Raw genomic sequence first — 16,156 nt, 5'->3', positions numbered from 1 at the left:
TTATTGGTGGAGTTAGTGGTTTGTTATTTCCTGAGCTTGAGCATGGTGCTATCCTCTTTGCGGTCGTCTGTCACCAGTTGTGGCATTGGAGAAATGCTGATATTTTTGGAGAATGAGCTATTATCTCTCCTAATTTACTTGCTTTTTTCTCTAAAAAAATCAATACTATTATTAATAGCTTCAGGGAGGATATTTCATCTAGTTCTGTCCAGAGGAATGTGATTCAACTTGTGGGTTGGAATAGACCTGGGGAAGGGGTTATAAAGCTGAATACTGATGGCTCGTGTCTTGTGGACGACAGAATTGCGGCTGGTGGTGTCTTAAGAGACAATGGTAGTGCCTGGGTGTCTGGCTTCGCTCAGAACTTAGGTGTGGGCTCTTCTTTTACCGCTGAGCTCTGGGGGATTTTCACTGGGATTAGGCTGGCCAAGAATCTGGGTGTGAAAATACTTCGGGTGGAATCTGATAACCTTGAGGCGGTTAATTTCATCACTAAGAACAAAGCTTTGTGTTTGGGTAACCAAAATTTAGTAAAAGGGATCAAAAGATTATGCCCTTTCTTCGAGTCCATCATCTTTGGACATGTCTACAAAGAGCAGAACAGGGTTGCTGACCGTCTGGCTGCTGAGGGCCATATGAGGATGTTGGGGGTCTCAACATTCTCGCTTCCTCCGGACTTTCTCCGTTCGTTACTCTCAGATGATCTTGTGGGGGTTAGCTTTCCTAGGCTAATCTCGGGGTAGTTTGTTGGGTTGTTTTTGTTTTTTCTTTTCCTTTTCCTACAAAAAAAAAGACTTAAAAAGAAAATTTGGGCTCTCTATAGCCCTGGGCCTTAGGCCACCGCACTCGCGGCCTAGGCCCAGGGCCGACCCTGACAATGGAGGATTCTTATTTCCTACGGATTTAGTCTGTAAAATCCGGGATTAACTCCTTCTCGAGTGCGGCAGCCTATGGCCCAGGATCGCCCAGGGCCGACCCGGACAATGGAGGATTCTTATTTCCTACGGATTTAGTCCATGAAACCCGAAATTAACTCCTTCTACTTTATTTAGAGAAGATACCCTTTATTAGTTTAAGATCAATACTAACTCACCCGTCAAAATCCATATCAACGTTTGTGAGATATATCTGCACTTTCTATAACGTTAAATTTAGTTTTTCCTATAATTTATAAAAGAGTATATATGCAAATCTTTGAAACAAGTGCCCTAGTTAAGATTAATTATATTAAAATGATGTGCAATTTGTCTGTTTCTATAAGATTAATTATATTAAAATGCTGTGCAATTTGTCTGTTTCCATACAGTTGATATATAGGTACATGTATGCAATGTTAATGTTAAGTCGATATTTTTCAAGTTATATTGTAAAAGGAATTTCGAGGACTTTGTGTAAGTTGTAATATTTTCCATCGACTTGATGTTGATTGCTCATGTTTTTGATTCTCTATATAAACTCATAACACATTTATGCTTTTGCAAAACAAAATACACTAATTTACAGAAAAGATGGAAAAGGCAATGCAAATAATGATATTAAGTTGCCTTGTCTCTGCTGCATATGCTGCAAAAGGGACTGCCACTTTCTACACTGCACCTTATGTTCGTAAGTTACTCAATTAGATCAACAACATTTCAAGTTATTGTATCTACTCACATGCTTAATGTTTTTAAAAATGATTAAACCTCGGCTTGGTTCAGCCGTATATATCTATTATTTGGAGAAGTTTTATTATACTCGGAGTACATCATGTATGTGTCAGATCAATAATTTAATGTCATGACATATAGTTTAGAGTTTAGAGTTTATAGAAATACAAATCCGATTAATTTCCGACTAATTCTGGATGCTCTATCCACTGACTAGCGCCTAACTACTTTTACGACCTTAAATATTAGATGAATTGGCATAATGAAAGTGAAAAATAAATAAATGCAGCATCAGCATGTTATGAATATAAAAAGGAAGGAGTGATGATAGCAGCAGCAAGTGATGCATTATGGAACAACAAGGCAGCATGTGGTAAAAAATATAGGGTGAAATGTATTGGCTCTGGAGCATGTACTGGTAAAAGTGTTGTGGTTAAAATTGTGGATTACTGCCCTTCTGGTTGCCAAGGGACCATTGATCTTTCTCAACAAGCTTTCAAAATAATTGCAAATCCTGATGCTGGCAAAGTCAAGATTCACTATAACCAGTATGCACATTTTTTCCTTCATCCATATTAATTGATAATATATTATTTACTGTATTAACTCTATGAAATTACTGGAAATTTTGAGCTCTTCTTATCTGTACTTTTCATGTCTTATTTGCAGGCTATAAAGGAATTGTGGAAGTAATGATCTTGTGGCTTTGATATATATGATGTCAAATAAAAAGGGGTATAAAATAAGTTGTAGATCCATTAATTTGGATTAAATATTGCTGTTATGTGCTTATATTTGGTGCAACTACACATAATCCATGAATGTAATAGACAACAGCCTTTGGCCCTTGAAATATTGTAATTCTTCGGATATATAGTAAAGTATAAATTTTATTTTATTGTTGGTTAAAAGTATAATTTTTATAATTTTATACATATCTTAGTAAGTATGAAGAATTGAAACAAGGAAAAAGGAAAAAGAAGAAGATCAATCTTAAGATTGAGAAAAGAGAATTACAAGAAGAAGAGAGAATTGGAGGGAGATTGAAAAGTTACCTAATCTATATAGATACTTGTATATACAAGTGCTAAAATACAAAAAGCTAAAACACTCTTTATAATTACATTTTAACTCCTGTTACCCCTCAAGTTGCAGCACATGTAGGTAAGAGGTGGCAATTTCTGACACGAAAACATAATTACAGAGCCAACCCGACTGACACGACACGATTGACACGAAAATCATTTTTCTAGCATTTATAACATATAAAAACATATGGAACATAAATATGAGAGACTCGAAGCTTGCTATTTGAAAATTTGACATAATTTATTTTTTAAATAAAGGCGGGAAGCTGGCAAAGCAAACGAAGTTCGGACATCTCAACTAGGTTGGAATCCCGAAACTAAACTGCAAAGCCGGACCCAATTTATTAAGAGAAAGAAAAATACAAGAAAAAAAAAGAGAGATTACATCACAAAACGAAATTGTTCAACATGACTAAAGTGATCACAAACGAAGTTATTGCAAAAAATCTGGAGCAAAACTCCACCAATTGATTCCTTCGGCGGTTAGACCAAACCGAGCAAGAGTATTAGCGACTTTTTTACCCTTCCGGAAGATATGAGAAACTATAAAATTCATACTGGAAATCTGTACCAAGCATTCCAACCAATCTTGACGAATCTCCCACGGAACACTGGAACGAACCTAAAAAAGATTGACAACATAGATTGAATCACATTCTCACCAAAGACTATACCAACCTCTTCTCCAAGCAACTCTAATAGCATAAAATGCTGCCCTTAATTCAGCGATATGAGCAAAAAGAGTGACCAATAGAGAAAGAAAAACTTCCTCTACAAAACCCCTTTGAAGTTCTGTAAAAAAAATTGACACAATTTATCTAGTAAGGATGTCAACCAGTTGATTAGTTGTTGAAACTCCCATAGAATGCACTGATCCTGCTTTATGTTGCTCCCTAACAAAGTGACGATCCAATTCCACGTGCTTCTTTATCTCATGGAAAGTGGAATTATTGGTTAAATATATTGCAAATTGATTGTCGTAGAACAATGGCACATGTTGCTTGTGTTTAACTTTCAATGCTTGAAGAATGTAGAATAGCCACTGTACTTTCTGTTTCTGTTGTCACAGAGGCAATTACCTAGCATTCTGCTTTAGTTAAAGACTGTGAAACTGTAACTTGTTTTTTTTTGCTCTTTCAAGTGGTCAAAAATTGCTAAGAAGACACAAAATCCTGTTACATATCTTCTTGTATCTACACAAGTTGCCCAATTAAGCTAATTCAGAGTTTCAAAAAATGGTAAATCAAATTTGCTCAATTTTTTTATTTTTTATTTTCCATATATATATATAGGTTATCTTTGAGTGGTTTAGAACCAATTTTTACGTACCACCGTAAAAATTCTCCAGAAATTTATCGTCTATCATATATTAATTAAGTTGGATTGTAATTAAATTAAATACAAACTCAATTAGTTAATTAACTACCTTAACCTTAGTTTATCGGAAATAGAGGCAAAAATCATCAAACGGCAGAGGAACCGAACCATCCATGGTAGGGATGGTTCTGGCAGTGGGGGCTGAGCCCTCCAGGCCTCCTCTGTCTCCGCCCCTGAGTCTCAACCATGGTTTCTTATTGTGTTTCTTGCCTTTCAGGTTTCCAATACTTATTAGGATTCTTAACATTGAATATATATATATATAAAAGAATATTGAATTGTATTTATAGTTAGCATAATAAATCGATGAAAAACAATCTGGATTAACCGAATCATTTCAATAGATAGGAATCCTAATTCTATTATAATTGTATTAACAGTTGCCTGTGTTCAACTTAACCATAAACTCTTATTTATACCTTTGATTGATAATAAGAATACAACTTCAGCTCTCACACTTACAGATTTCAATATTTTGCGTTTTTTAGAGAAAAAGTAGAAGTATAGATAATAAGTAATTTTCTGCATCATTTTTTGTATTATATTAGAAATCTAATGTTTAGTTATTAAAAGAAAAAGGCTTTCATACTATTATTAGTAATTTATTTATGCTGTGTTTATTTACTTTTGTCCAATAAAGAGTGTACTGTTCTGGAATAAATTTAATAAGAAATTTCACTTAAAAAATAAATAAAGCTATATAAATCCACCTATTAAATTAAAAAAGGAAAGAAGAAACCCTATTTGCTTCACAGTTGCGGCAGATCTTGTAATGCATTGTTCTTCAATTCTTTCTACAATAATTGTCTCAGGTACGATTTCTTCTTTAATTATTGCAAATGTAATTGGAGTTTAAAATCGATACCCTGCAATTTAATTTATTTCCTTTTACTTAATTGTAATTATTACGGAGATTTCTTTAAAGAGATCAAAGGTTTATAAATTGAGTTTTCTTTTGCTATTGCTTTCTAGTTATAATTTATTTTTCTTAAGAAATTAAAAAGTTTTTCTTCTTAGATCTTTAGCTTTTGATCGATATATTTGATTTTAGTTTTTTTTTTTTCCCTTCCAGTATTGCAATTTTCCAATGCCCAGTTTATACTAATATTTATTGCATTCTGTTATTTTGAAGTATTTCATTTTTAGACCATTATAAGAAAATTTAATATAAACTATTTGTTGATTCCCTCTAAAAAGATTCTTTACAGAAACATTTGCTTTTACATTTATATTCTATTTTAAAATTCCAGAGTATACTATACTGTTCTTGTATATATACAAAATAAACATATAATAAATTTAACTACATCATATTGCTAACTTTAAGTAACAGAGAACATAGAATTCATATGCTAATTGTAAACATTTGCATGTAAAGAATAAATGTAGCAGCAGCACAAAACGATCGGGAAATTCCAAATTAGAGAGCGGAAAATGGCAACAAAAGATAAGGATAAGCCAGGAGACTTAGAACTGCTGATTCCAGCTGCTGAAGTTTCTGAACTTGCTAAGTCCAAAAGGTCTATGCCTTCATCTCCGGCCAGCTCCACTCCTCATCACCACCGTTCTTCAGGCGTCGAGGTACTCTTCTTCAACTTTACTTATCAAATTAAAGTTTTAGATCAAATGGTTGAAGGTTGAATTCTGGGAAACTCGATTTAATAAGATGAGTCATTATTCGCTTGCGGAGTGTGTCCTATATAATTATAAAAACTATATTTGTGTCGTGTTAATCTTTTGCATCAAATGATTTATTAACATAATAATTGTTTGTTAAACATTATTTATTAGCTTAGTAAAAAAGCCTTATACCTTTGTTCTTGATAGAAAAGGCCAATAGTTTTGTTATTCCCATGTGATTGCCAATTTCCATAGCTTCTTGTGTGAAGAAAGTATCTAAATTTTTATGTCTAATGTGTGATTAATAATTAGAATATAAAATGTTTATTAAACTTTTAGATAAAAATTATGATTATTATTTAGTTGTTGAAATGTGTAAGTAAATAATAAATCTGTATATTTCATATAGGAGTGGTATAAATATGTTTTTGTCCATGAGGTTTGTGTGCGTGATAAAAAGAAAACTCAAGAATGACATGAAAATTAGTGAGCAATTGAAATCGAGTTAGTGAGCAGAAAAGCAAAGTTAAAGTGAGTCTCAATCCTATGCTTGAGTCTCTACGTATGGTGGTACAATTTCGATTAATAAAATGTTTTTTACTCAATAAAGTCCTTCATATACAATAAGTAATGCGAGAGAAGGAGGTCAGGGGCTGATCGTGAATTGCAACATCCACACACTCTGGATGAAAGATTGGGATTGCTAGCTTAGTGTGCCATTATAGAGTTAATGACATGTTATTCAGTCATGCCCTCCAAAAAAATATGCCTAGAAAGAGCTAGGCACTTATCGATGTAAGTAATAAATCAGAGGTATTTAGCAAGTTCCAAGAATTCAAAGAGAAGGTCGAGAAGGAATTTAATCGGAAGATTTGATGCCTTCATGCTGACAGTAGAAGAGAGTATACTTCACACGATTTCTCAAGATGCCTACAAGAATTTAAGGTTAGAAAATAATTAACTTTCCTTAATACTCCACAATAAAATGGAGTGGCAGAAAGGAAGAACAGACGCCTTAGTCAGCTATGGAGAAGTATGTTACATACGAAGAATGTTCTACCTCAATTCTGGGCCAGAGTGTATGAAGACAATCGTAAATGTTATCAATTGACTACCACAAGCACCACTTGGATTCATTTCACCCTTCCAGAAGTCATGTAAGATCAACCCACTGTAAGTCACTTTCGAGTTTTTGGATGTGTATGTTATGTTTTCGTTTATGGTGCATCTTAATGGGTTATGAAAACCAAAGAAAAGGTGGAAGTGTTGTCACCAACCAACATGTAGATGTTATACTTAAAGAAATATGGTGTTTGAGGAAGCTTCATCATAGTGGTCTCATAGTTATTAAAGGCGCATGGCGCACTAAGGCATTATGGGTCTTAGAACCTTGGCTCATGGCGCACGACAATAGTGCGCACCATAGTGAGACAATGAGCACTTACAAAAACAAAAAATTATAAAACTAACATAAAAATGCAATGAATACTAAATCATGACAATATTTTTAAGCTTAAATAAATTTTAAGATTCAAAATAAACTCCATGTTAAAGTGCTAAACTTGAATACTAAATCCTAAGTTCTATTCCTGATCAAAACTCTTAAAATTCATCACTCATGTTGAATTCGAATTCCCCTTACCTGCTTTGTTTCTGTTTGAATTCGTTTTCTGTGTTTTGTTCTACTAAACTTCTTCCTCCTATAATAAAACTATGTCTCTTCCTCTTCTAAATAATTCAAATATATAATCTCTCACTTTTTTCCTTTTTAATATTTGTTTTTTTTCTTCCACATTTGGGACTATTTAGAACACTTGTTCTAGATATGTAACGTTAAAAAAAACAATTAAACTGTCCCTGTCACTGAAGTGCGCCTTTGGAAACTGCCCATTGATATATGTGGTAAGTTGATTTAAAGGTGCGTCGTGCACTAAAGGCGCGCCTTTAATAACTGTGGGTGGTCTCCTCATGAGGTTGTTCTGCTTGATTCAAAAGAAATTTAGGAGAAATTACAAGAAAGACTTAAAAGGGAGAAGACGACTTAAGAAATCACTAAGTGTAGGTGGACAAAGTAAAAGAAAATCTTAGGAGCAAGTAAGTTGAGAAGACCTAATCTCCATAGAATACATCATCAAACACCTAAAGAAGAACAACCAAGTCAGCTCAAAGAGATTGATGATGATGATAAAGCAACATAGGAGCATCAATCACAAGTGCAAATGTCAACAAGAAGCAAAAAACCAAATCACAAGTACATTAATGCACTAGTGATCGAAGAAGTCATGGAGGAGCCTGCAACATATGAAAAACCTGTTGGTCCCTAGTAATTAGTTCCAAGGGGGGATAGGAACTAATGTAACTTTTTCGCTTTTAATTATGCTGCCTTAATATTATTTTAAGAGTTTGATAACTCAGCATGTTGGTCAGCACGGCCGATTGATTAGTCAGACAGTTTTAGTTCTATGCTGACTAAGACTGCTTGACTTGAGAGTTGGGAATTAACACTTGAAAGGTCAGCTTCCAACTCAGCACTCAGATTTACTCAGTTTCAGTTTTAACAATTTATAAGCTGAGTAAATTTCACAAGCAACACATGCACATATATATATATATATATATATATATATATATATATATATATTGAGAGAAAGAGTTTAGAAGTTACTCAGCACGACTTATCCTGGTTCGGCCTCTCTGCCTACGTCCAGTCCCCAGTTCCTCCTGGGATTTTTCAATCCAATACCGAGCTCTTTCAAGGTAGAGCACAAACCCTTTACAAGGCAGTGAGTATGCAAGAGTACGTCCTCTATTCGTCTACTCATCTCCTACTAAGTACTACAACCCAGCACTTAGATTTTTCTACCACTGAATGCTTACAACCAAGCACTCAGCATACACTCTCAATATAACAATTGATAAAACACTTGTTCTCTTTTTAGTAAAGAACACTTTAGAAGATTACACAGAATCACTCTAGCATTTACACAGAGAATAGAAGATTTGGTGTAAGATCTTTTTGTATTTGAGTGCTTTGAAGATTTTCTCTCTTGTATTTTTCTTTTGATGCTTCGGCAAATGTCCAAGTGAAATCCTTGTCCATTTTATAGATGAATTCTGGAGATTAGACCGTTTGAATTTGGTGTGTCCGTTGATTCCAAAACGGCTCTTTTAGGGAACATCTTCTGGTCAGCTTCAGACTGTTCCGCCATTCCCTTCCTCTGTTTTCTTCAGGCGTCAGGTTTTGTCTTCTTGCATCAGACTTGTCTTTTTGTGCCAGTTGTCTTTTACCAATAATCCATTGGCCCATGTTTCTTGGAATTAGTCTTCTGTGTATTTTCGAGGCTTCAATTATTGGTGCAGAAGATTGGCAGACTTTGTCCTTTAGTGAACGGATCCTTCATGCTGTCCTGACTGTCACTCAGCTTCATTCGTTATCTTCGAATGTTCAACTTCCATGCTGAGCTCCTTCTTAGTCAGCTCCGTTCTGTTTATACAATTCTAAAAGAGTCTTCTATTTTAGTCAGCTTCGTTCTGGCAACTTTGAAAGAGACTTCTGATATTGAGTTCTACTCCACTCAGCTTCTATTCTTTCATGCTGAGTTCCGTTCCACTCAGCTTGTATTCTTTCATGCTGACTTTTGTCCTGTCTTACTTTATATATATATTTTTGCACTCAATATTGAACAAACACATTAGTACAATTAAATCAAAGCATTTAAATTTAATTGCCTCTTAATCATGGATGATTTTGTCAAATCAAAATCTTGTGGAAAGGTGTTTCAACAAAACCATCCTTAAGAGAGGAGTGGAGAAAGGTTATGGTAAAATAAATAGATGCCTTGACGAAGAATAAGTACTTGAGATTTAAGTCCCAAATCCAAATGTGTGAAACCCATTAAAGTAAGCAACGTCCTCATAGATCATTTGGAAGATATAAAGCTCAATTGGTGGTTTGATGATTCTCATAGATTTATGGTCTGGACTATGATAATATATTTAGTCAAGTTGCTAAAATCACCACAGTACGTGTTCTACTAGCACTTGCAGCTAGTAAAAATTTGAAAGTTATGGCAGATGGATATGAAGAAAGCCTTCTTACGTAGAGAATTAGATCGAGAGATATACATGGACCAACCTCAAGAGTTCAAAAGAAAGGTTAAACTAAACTATGTATGCAAGCTTAAGAAAACAGTGTATTGATTGAAGTAAGCACCAAGAGCATGGTACAAGAAGATATCACGGTTTCTGATTCAAGTGGTTAGATGATGGCACCGGCTGATTCTAGTTTATTCGTGAAGTTCCAAAGTGAGAAGTTGGCAGTTTAGGTAGATGATCTTATCATCAAATGTGATGATGTTGCTGAAATTCATTAAGTCAGAGCCAACTTATCACTATGTTTTCAAATGAAATAATTGGGAGAGTTAAATAAGTTCTTTGGTCTTGAAGTTGAATGTAGGAAGAAAGGACTCTACTTGTGTTAGCACCAGTAGAGGTAGATTCAAAGCTATATGCTCTGTTGAAGGAAAGCACTCAAAAGATGCTACCATGTATAGGCAATTAGTTGGTAGTCTAATTTATTCTCACTCTAATAAGGGCAGATATATCATATGGAGTAAGTATGATAAGTTGATTTATGTAGAATCCGAAGAAAGCTCATTTAGAAGCTATTCGAAGAATTCTCAGATATGTGGATACTGTGATGCTAATTATGCTAGAGATCATGATACAAGATGTTTGACTATAGGCTAAGTGTTTAGTACAAATCAGACCTATATCTTGGTGCAGGAAAAGACAACATATGGTGTCATTATCGAGTATCGAAACAAAGTACATGACAACAATAACAACATCTCAAGAATGTTCATGGCTTATACAACTTATGAAGGATCTTCATCAGCCAGTTGATTACTCGGTACAGTTGTATTGTGATAATCAGTCAGCTATACACTTGATCGAGAATCCAATGTTCCATGTGAGAACCAAACACGTGGTGGTTCATTATCACTTAATATGAGAAAAGGTCTTACGTGGAGAGATTAAGATGTAATATGTGAAGACTGAAGACCAAGTTGCTGACATATTTACTAAAGTACTTAATCGTATAAAGTTTGAATACTTTAGAAAGCAACTTGGAATGACAAGCAAGTACAATGCACTAAAAGTTGGTGTTGGGGGAATAGTAAATTATATCATCACCAACTTTAATTTGGAAAATAAAAATCTAGATAATTTCAAGTGATTTTATGTCTAATGTGCGATTAATAATTCGAGTCTAGAATATTTACTACATTTTAGATAAAACTTATGTCTATTATTTTGTTGTTTAAATATGTGGTTACACGTGAATAATATGTATAATGATTTTTCATTTAGGAATAGTATAAATAAACCTTTGACCTTAAGGTTTGTGTGTGTAAGAAAAACAACACTAAAGAATAAGATGAAAACTAATACATGAGCGAAGAATAAGTAAATCTCAATCCTATATTTTTTATTCAATAAGGTCTCCAGATTCAACAAACCCTTCTAATAAAATATTTGTTTGTTGCAATGTATATAGGCATTATCCAAAGTAGTACGTAGCTATGCCACAAAAAAGTTTATGACTGGATGGTGAGTCCTTAATCTTATTTATTTCATAATACATAAATTATGTATAATATGTCAAATATTAATAACATAATATGATCGGCATTTATGCAGTGTCATTCTTCTCCCGATAGCTGTGACTTTCTACATCACTTGGGGTTTTATTCGTTTTGTTGATGGTTTTTTCTCTCCGGTCTACGAGCATTTGGGGATCAATATCTTCGGTAAGTAGCCCTTTTTTCTTTTACATAGCTTATGAATTCAACACAGGAGTGGGGAGGGTCAACCGATCCCCTGGTCCTCTGAAAAACTCTACATTTAATTTTTTTGAAGTAGCATTTAAATTTTTTTACACTGTCCAGCCCCTCCGACATTCAGGTGCTGACCCCACCATTGATTCAACGCATTTCTGTATAAACCTGATGATTTATTCCCTGATGATCTAGCTATGCTTATAATGACAAAGATGCAGCAATGTTGCAGGTCTTGGGTTCGTTACATCGATCACATTCATATTCCTAGTTGGGATATTTATGTCGTCATGGTTAGGAGCATCTGTTCTTACAATTGGGGAATTGATCATTAAAAAAATGCCACTTGTAAGCTATATTTATTCTGCCTCTAAGCAAATTAGTGCTGCAATTTCACCAGGTAATCAATAACTTCTTGTTTTACTTTCTACGTAATATAACACTATAAGAAACGCGGAAATTAGCGACAGAACAATCGGTCGCTAATTACCGTTTATCTTGTAGTGTAATTTGGAAACTCAACTGAGAATAATTAAACATGAGTAGCAGATGAAAGTAGTAATGCATTCAAGGAAGTGGCAATCATAAGGCACCCTCGAATTGGGGAATACGCTTTGGGATTTATAACTTCGACGGTCATTCTCCAACGGAGTATTGGTGACGAAGAACTTTGTTGCGTTTATGTCCCGACCAACCACTTATATGTTGGTGATATCTTTCTCATAAGTGCAAAGGACATTATGAGGCCTAATTTGTCTGTTCGTGAAGGGATTGGTATATCATTTTCTTACTCAAGTTTACTCAATTTTAATGGCAAAATTGGCCTTTTATGTAAGGTAAATTTTGGTTTGAATGTGGTGCAGAAATCATAATCTCCGGCGGAGTATCTGTACCGCAAATAATGACTATAACGGAACCACCACAAGCCAATCCGCTACCAAGACACCGCAGGTCCCCGTCATTAGGTTAAATTTTGCAACTTGTTTTTGTTACAGTAGCTCAACAACAATTCTTTTGGCATATCTTTTTTTTAAACCTATTAATTAGCTATTAGACTATGAATTCATGTAAATGTTTTACATTTCTTTTTATATGCTGAAGGTTCATCTTTATATTACTACGAAGATTCAATTGTTATATCCTTCAATGTGGTTTTGTGTTAACAAGTTCTTCAGTGGGAATAAAAGGTAAGTTTTGATTCAAGCAGTAGCGGAGCCAGAACTCTATTTTCGTCTGTTTGAAAAAAAAAAAAGATATTGCTATATATCGCATCCAAATTCCTTATCACCGCATCCATTGGACCATTTTTCCCTTAGCATAAAAATTTTGTCAAACTTGAGAAAAAAAATTGAGGGAAAATTCAAAATTTAACCTAAACGGATGCGGCATACCATTCCCACCATGGTGGGAACGGATGCGGCATCCGTTCCCGCCATGATGGGAATGGTATGCCGCAGCCGTTCCCACCATGGTTGGAACGGATGCCGCATCCGTTTAGGCTAAATTTTGAAATATGCAAAATCGTAAAAATTTTAGTGACGAAATCATTCAATTTTTGTGACGAAAAATTAAAAATTCTCCTATTTTTTGTGACAAAAAATGCAAAATTATCATGAAAAATATGTATTATTTTCATGAGTTCTTTGATAAAAAGATGTAAATCTTAATGTTTCTGACTCGTAATCATCCATTTTCGGGATTTGGATTGTCACACATCAGTTATTTTCATAATTTCAATTATTGTTGTTCGGGTTTATGATTTTGGAGAGAGAATTTTCAGTTTTTGATCAAAATTATGAGAATGGAAAAAAAGTCCAAAAGTGGCGGTGAAAAGGAATTTGATGGCGGTATTTAGCAGCTTACAAAAAAAAATTGACATCTTTGAAAAAAAAAAAGAAATTTGATGTTCGACACGTTAAAATTTCTTCGTTTTGATGTGGTGAGGGCTAGAAATTTTTTTAAGATTATAATTTTTTTGTTATCTTTTTACTTTTAATTTTAAATTTTTTAGAATTTTCATAAATAAAAATTTAATTCAAGAATTATGTTTTTTTAGTCTCAATGGTAAAACAAAAAAAAAATGAATTTAAGAGGATAAAGAAGATAAATAGTTTATTAAAAATAATTAATAATAATAATACATAGTTATTTAAAAAATAAAATTTAAATAAATAAAAACTTTATATATAAAGAATTTGAACTCATATTCTCTTACGTTAAAGAAAATATTTTAATCAATTTCAACTAAATTAAAATACTATAAATTATACTATAAATATATCAAAATAAATAATTTGCCAGAAGACGGTACCACTCATATTTAAAGGTGCAACCACCGCCGGAGGGACTTCGGCCCTCAAGCCTTATCAGGAGCGAACCCATTGAAGGGCTTCCCGACCTTTTGATCCGTTGGAAAACCTCAGGAAGGGGTTATTTCGGCCATGGTTGAACCTCTATCTAACAAGTCTCCATCTTCTTCCTCTGTTTTTAATTTCTTTTTTCAATTGAGCCCCATCAAAACGATATTTTTTGGTCCTTTCTAGAACGACGTCGTTTCATGGGAAACTCTAATTAAAGAAAATACAAATTTTATTATTTTATAATGATTGAAGTACAAAATGGGTTCTATTTGTCTAAATTGTTTTGTATACTCTATCACTTGATATATTAAGCGTTTATAATAACTATAATATTTATAGATTGTCATTTTAATTTACTTTTTTTAATATAATAGGTAGTATGATTATATTAAACAAATTAAATATATCATTTTTAAAATTTGAATCATTTTCAAATACATCCATATTTTACGATTTATTTATTTATTTTCTTGAATTGTTTCTCCAATTCACACCTATCACAAGTAGTCTATAAGAATGCTTCGGATACGAGTTCTTATATTAAGCACCGGGTTTTCCAAGTCACTTGGAGGACCCCCACATTTGGACATATGTATTGCGACCTCACATAATAATTAAAATAGTGGGGTCTCTTATAATATGCATGGGTCCATATTACACGTGTCAAAATATGTAAGGAATGTCCTCTATTTGACATGAAGAACCGGGTGTTTCTAATAATTTGTCTTCAGATACAGTGTCGAAGAGCGGTGAAATAATCATAATATCAAAGCCTTGTTTATTTATTACAAGATATTGTGTTTAAAAAAATATAGATAAAGGTAAAATTTGTGTGAGAAAATAAAATAATTTTTAATGTTTAACTATAACAAAAAAAAAATGAAAAGAAGTAGTAGGTTATTTTAAAAAGGAATTAGATAGGGTTTTAAAAAGGGAAAATTATAAAACTGGGTCAAATGGAAGATCTATTTACATATTTAACTCATTTACTCATCCTATTACATATTTAGACTGATTTTGTGTGACTTTTCCATAATACTCTCAATAATTATGCGCGTCTGTCTCCATCCCGTCTGACTTCGCATATTCGACCATATGCGAAGCCTGCAAAGCGAATGTTTGGATTTGCTTAATGAATTTATTTCGCATATGCGAAGCCTGCGAAGCTGAAGTTTGTTTTGCTTGATGAATTTAGTTCGCATATGCGAATGCTGGATATGTTTTGAAGCTAATTCGTGAAGTGGTATATAACAAAAAATGGCAAACGACAACGGATTCTAACATTAAAATCATAACATTATCAAAATTTACAACAAGATTGCCACAATAACAACATTCAAATCATAAAATTATCAAAATTTACAACAAGATTGCCACAATGAACTCTACTAACTAATCATTTCAAAGTGAACCTAACTAATCCGGTACCAATCTTGAAACGGATGAGTAATCTTGGTGTGCACCATGTAACACATCCATCCCAAAAGGTCTGGACTTCCATTTCTCATCCCAGAAGGTCTGGACTTCCAGACCTTTTGGGATGGACGTGTCTCATGGTGCACACCAAGATTACTCATCTGTTTCAAGATTGGTACCGGATTAGTTAGGTTCACTTTGAAGATTGGCACCATGGGATGGACGTGTCCCATGGTGCACCGCAAGGTTGACACAACCTCTCCTAACGAACCACTTTAGGAGTGAATGTGTCAATCTTGAGGGAAGTTAATCCCTATATATGAAGGAAAATCATCTCCCCTGCAGCCCAGTACGTCGCCTTTCAGAAAGGGATGTTACGTATTCAACCACCTTCAGAAAAAATTAATCGTGTTAGGCAGGGAAAAAGACGATTTTGGCTTCGCGAAATGAAGATTAGCGAAGCATGTGAATGTAAATGTGCAGGGAAAGAGGTGATTTTACTTCGCTAATCGATTTTTTCGCAAAGTCTGCGAGGTCTGAAACGTGACTATCTACGTCGCATATCGATGCTTTCGCGAAGACTGCGAGGTCAGAAACGTCAGGATCTATTCGCAGACTTCGCGAACTAATCGATTCGCGAGGTAGATCCATACGTTTCAGACTCTTTCTCTTCACAGATCTTCGCGAAACCATAGATTCACGAAGTAGATCGTCACTTTCCAGGCTCGTTCTCTTCGCAAAGCTTCGCGAAACCATCGATTCACGAAGTGTATTCATGAAAAAACGCAGAAAAAAAAACAGATACT

The 16,156-nt window shown here is 34.1% G+C and overlaps 1 protein-coding gene across 1 annotated transcript; it reads left to right on the top strand.

The window, feature by feature from the left end:
- Positions 1 to 5,548: 5,548 nt before the first annotated feature.
- Positions 5,549 to 12,544, top strand: LOC136203963 (protein LIKE COV 3-like). The gene is made up of 6 exons (XM_065995169.1): positions 5,549 to 5,695; positions 11,295 to 11,347; positions 11,438 to 11,547; positions 11,807 to 11,974; positions 12,124 to 12,348; positions 12,438 to 12,544. The coding sequence occupies exons 1-6, from the start codon at positions 5,549 to 5,551 to the stop codon at positions 12,542 to 12,544; spliced, it is 810 nt and encodes a 269-aa protein (XP_065851241.1).
- The last annotated feature ends 3,612 nt before the right edge of the window (positions 12,545 to 16,156 follow it).

This window comes from Euphorbia lathyris, chromosome 8 (genome assembly GCF_963576675.1).
Source record: "Euphorbia lathyris chromosome 8, ddEupLath1.1, whole genome shotgun sequence".
NCBI classification, from domain to species: domain Eukaryota; kingdom Viridiplantae; phylum Streptophyta; class Magnoliopsida; order Malpighiales; family Euphorbiaceae; genus Euphorbia; species Euphorbia lathyris.
Note: the sequence above shows the minus strand (reverse complement) of the source record. Positions and strands in the feature narration are given on the sequence as shown.

Coding starts and splice junctions, on each gene's coding strand:
- LOC136203963 (XM_065995169.1), top strand. CDS start 5,549: ATGGCAACAAAAGATAAGGATAAGCCAGGAGACTTAGAACTGCTGATT. Junction 11,348..11,437: donor AAAAAGTTTATGACTGGATG/GTGAGTCCTTAA, acceptor GCATTTATGCAG/TGTCATTCTTCTCCCGATAG. Junction 11,548..11,806: donor TTTGGGGATCAATATCTTCG/GTAAGTAGCCCT, acceptor GCAATGTTGCAG/GTCTTGGGTTCGTTACATCG.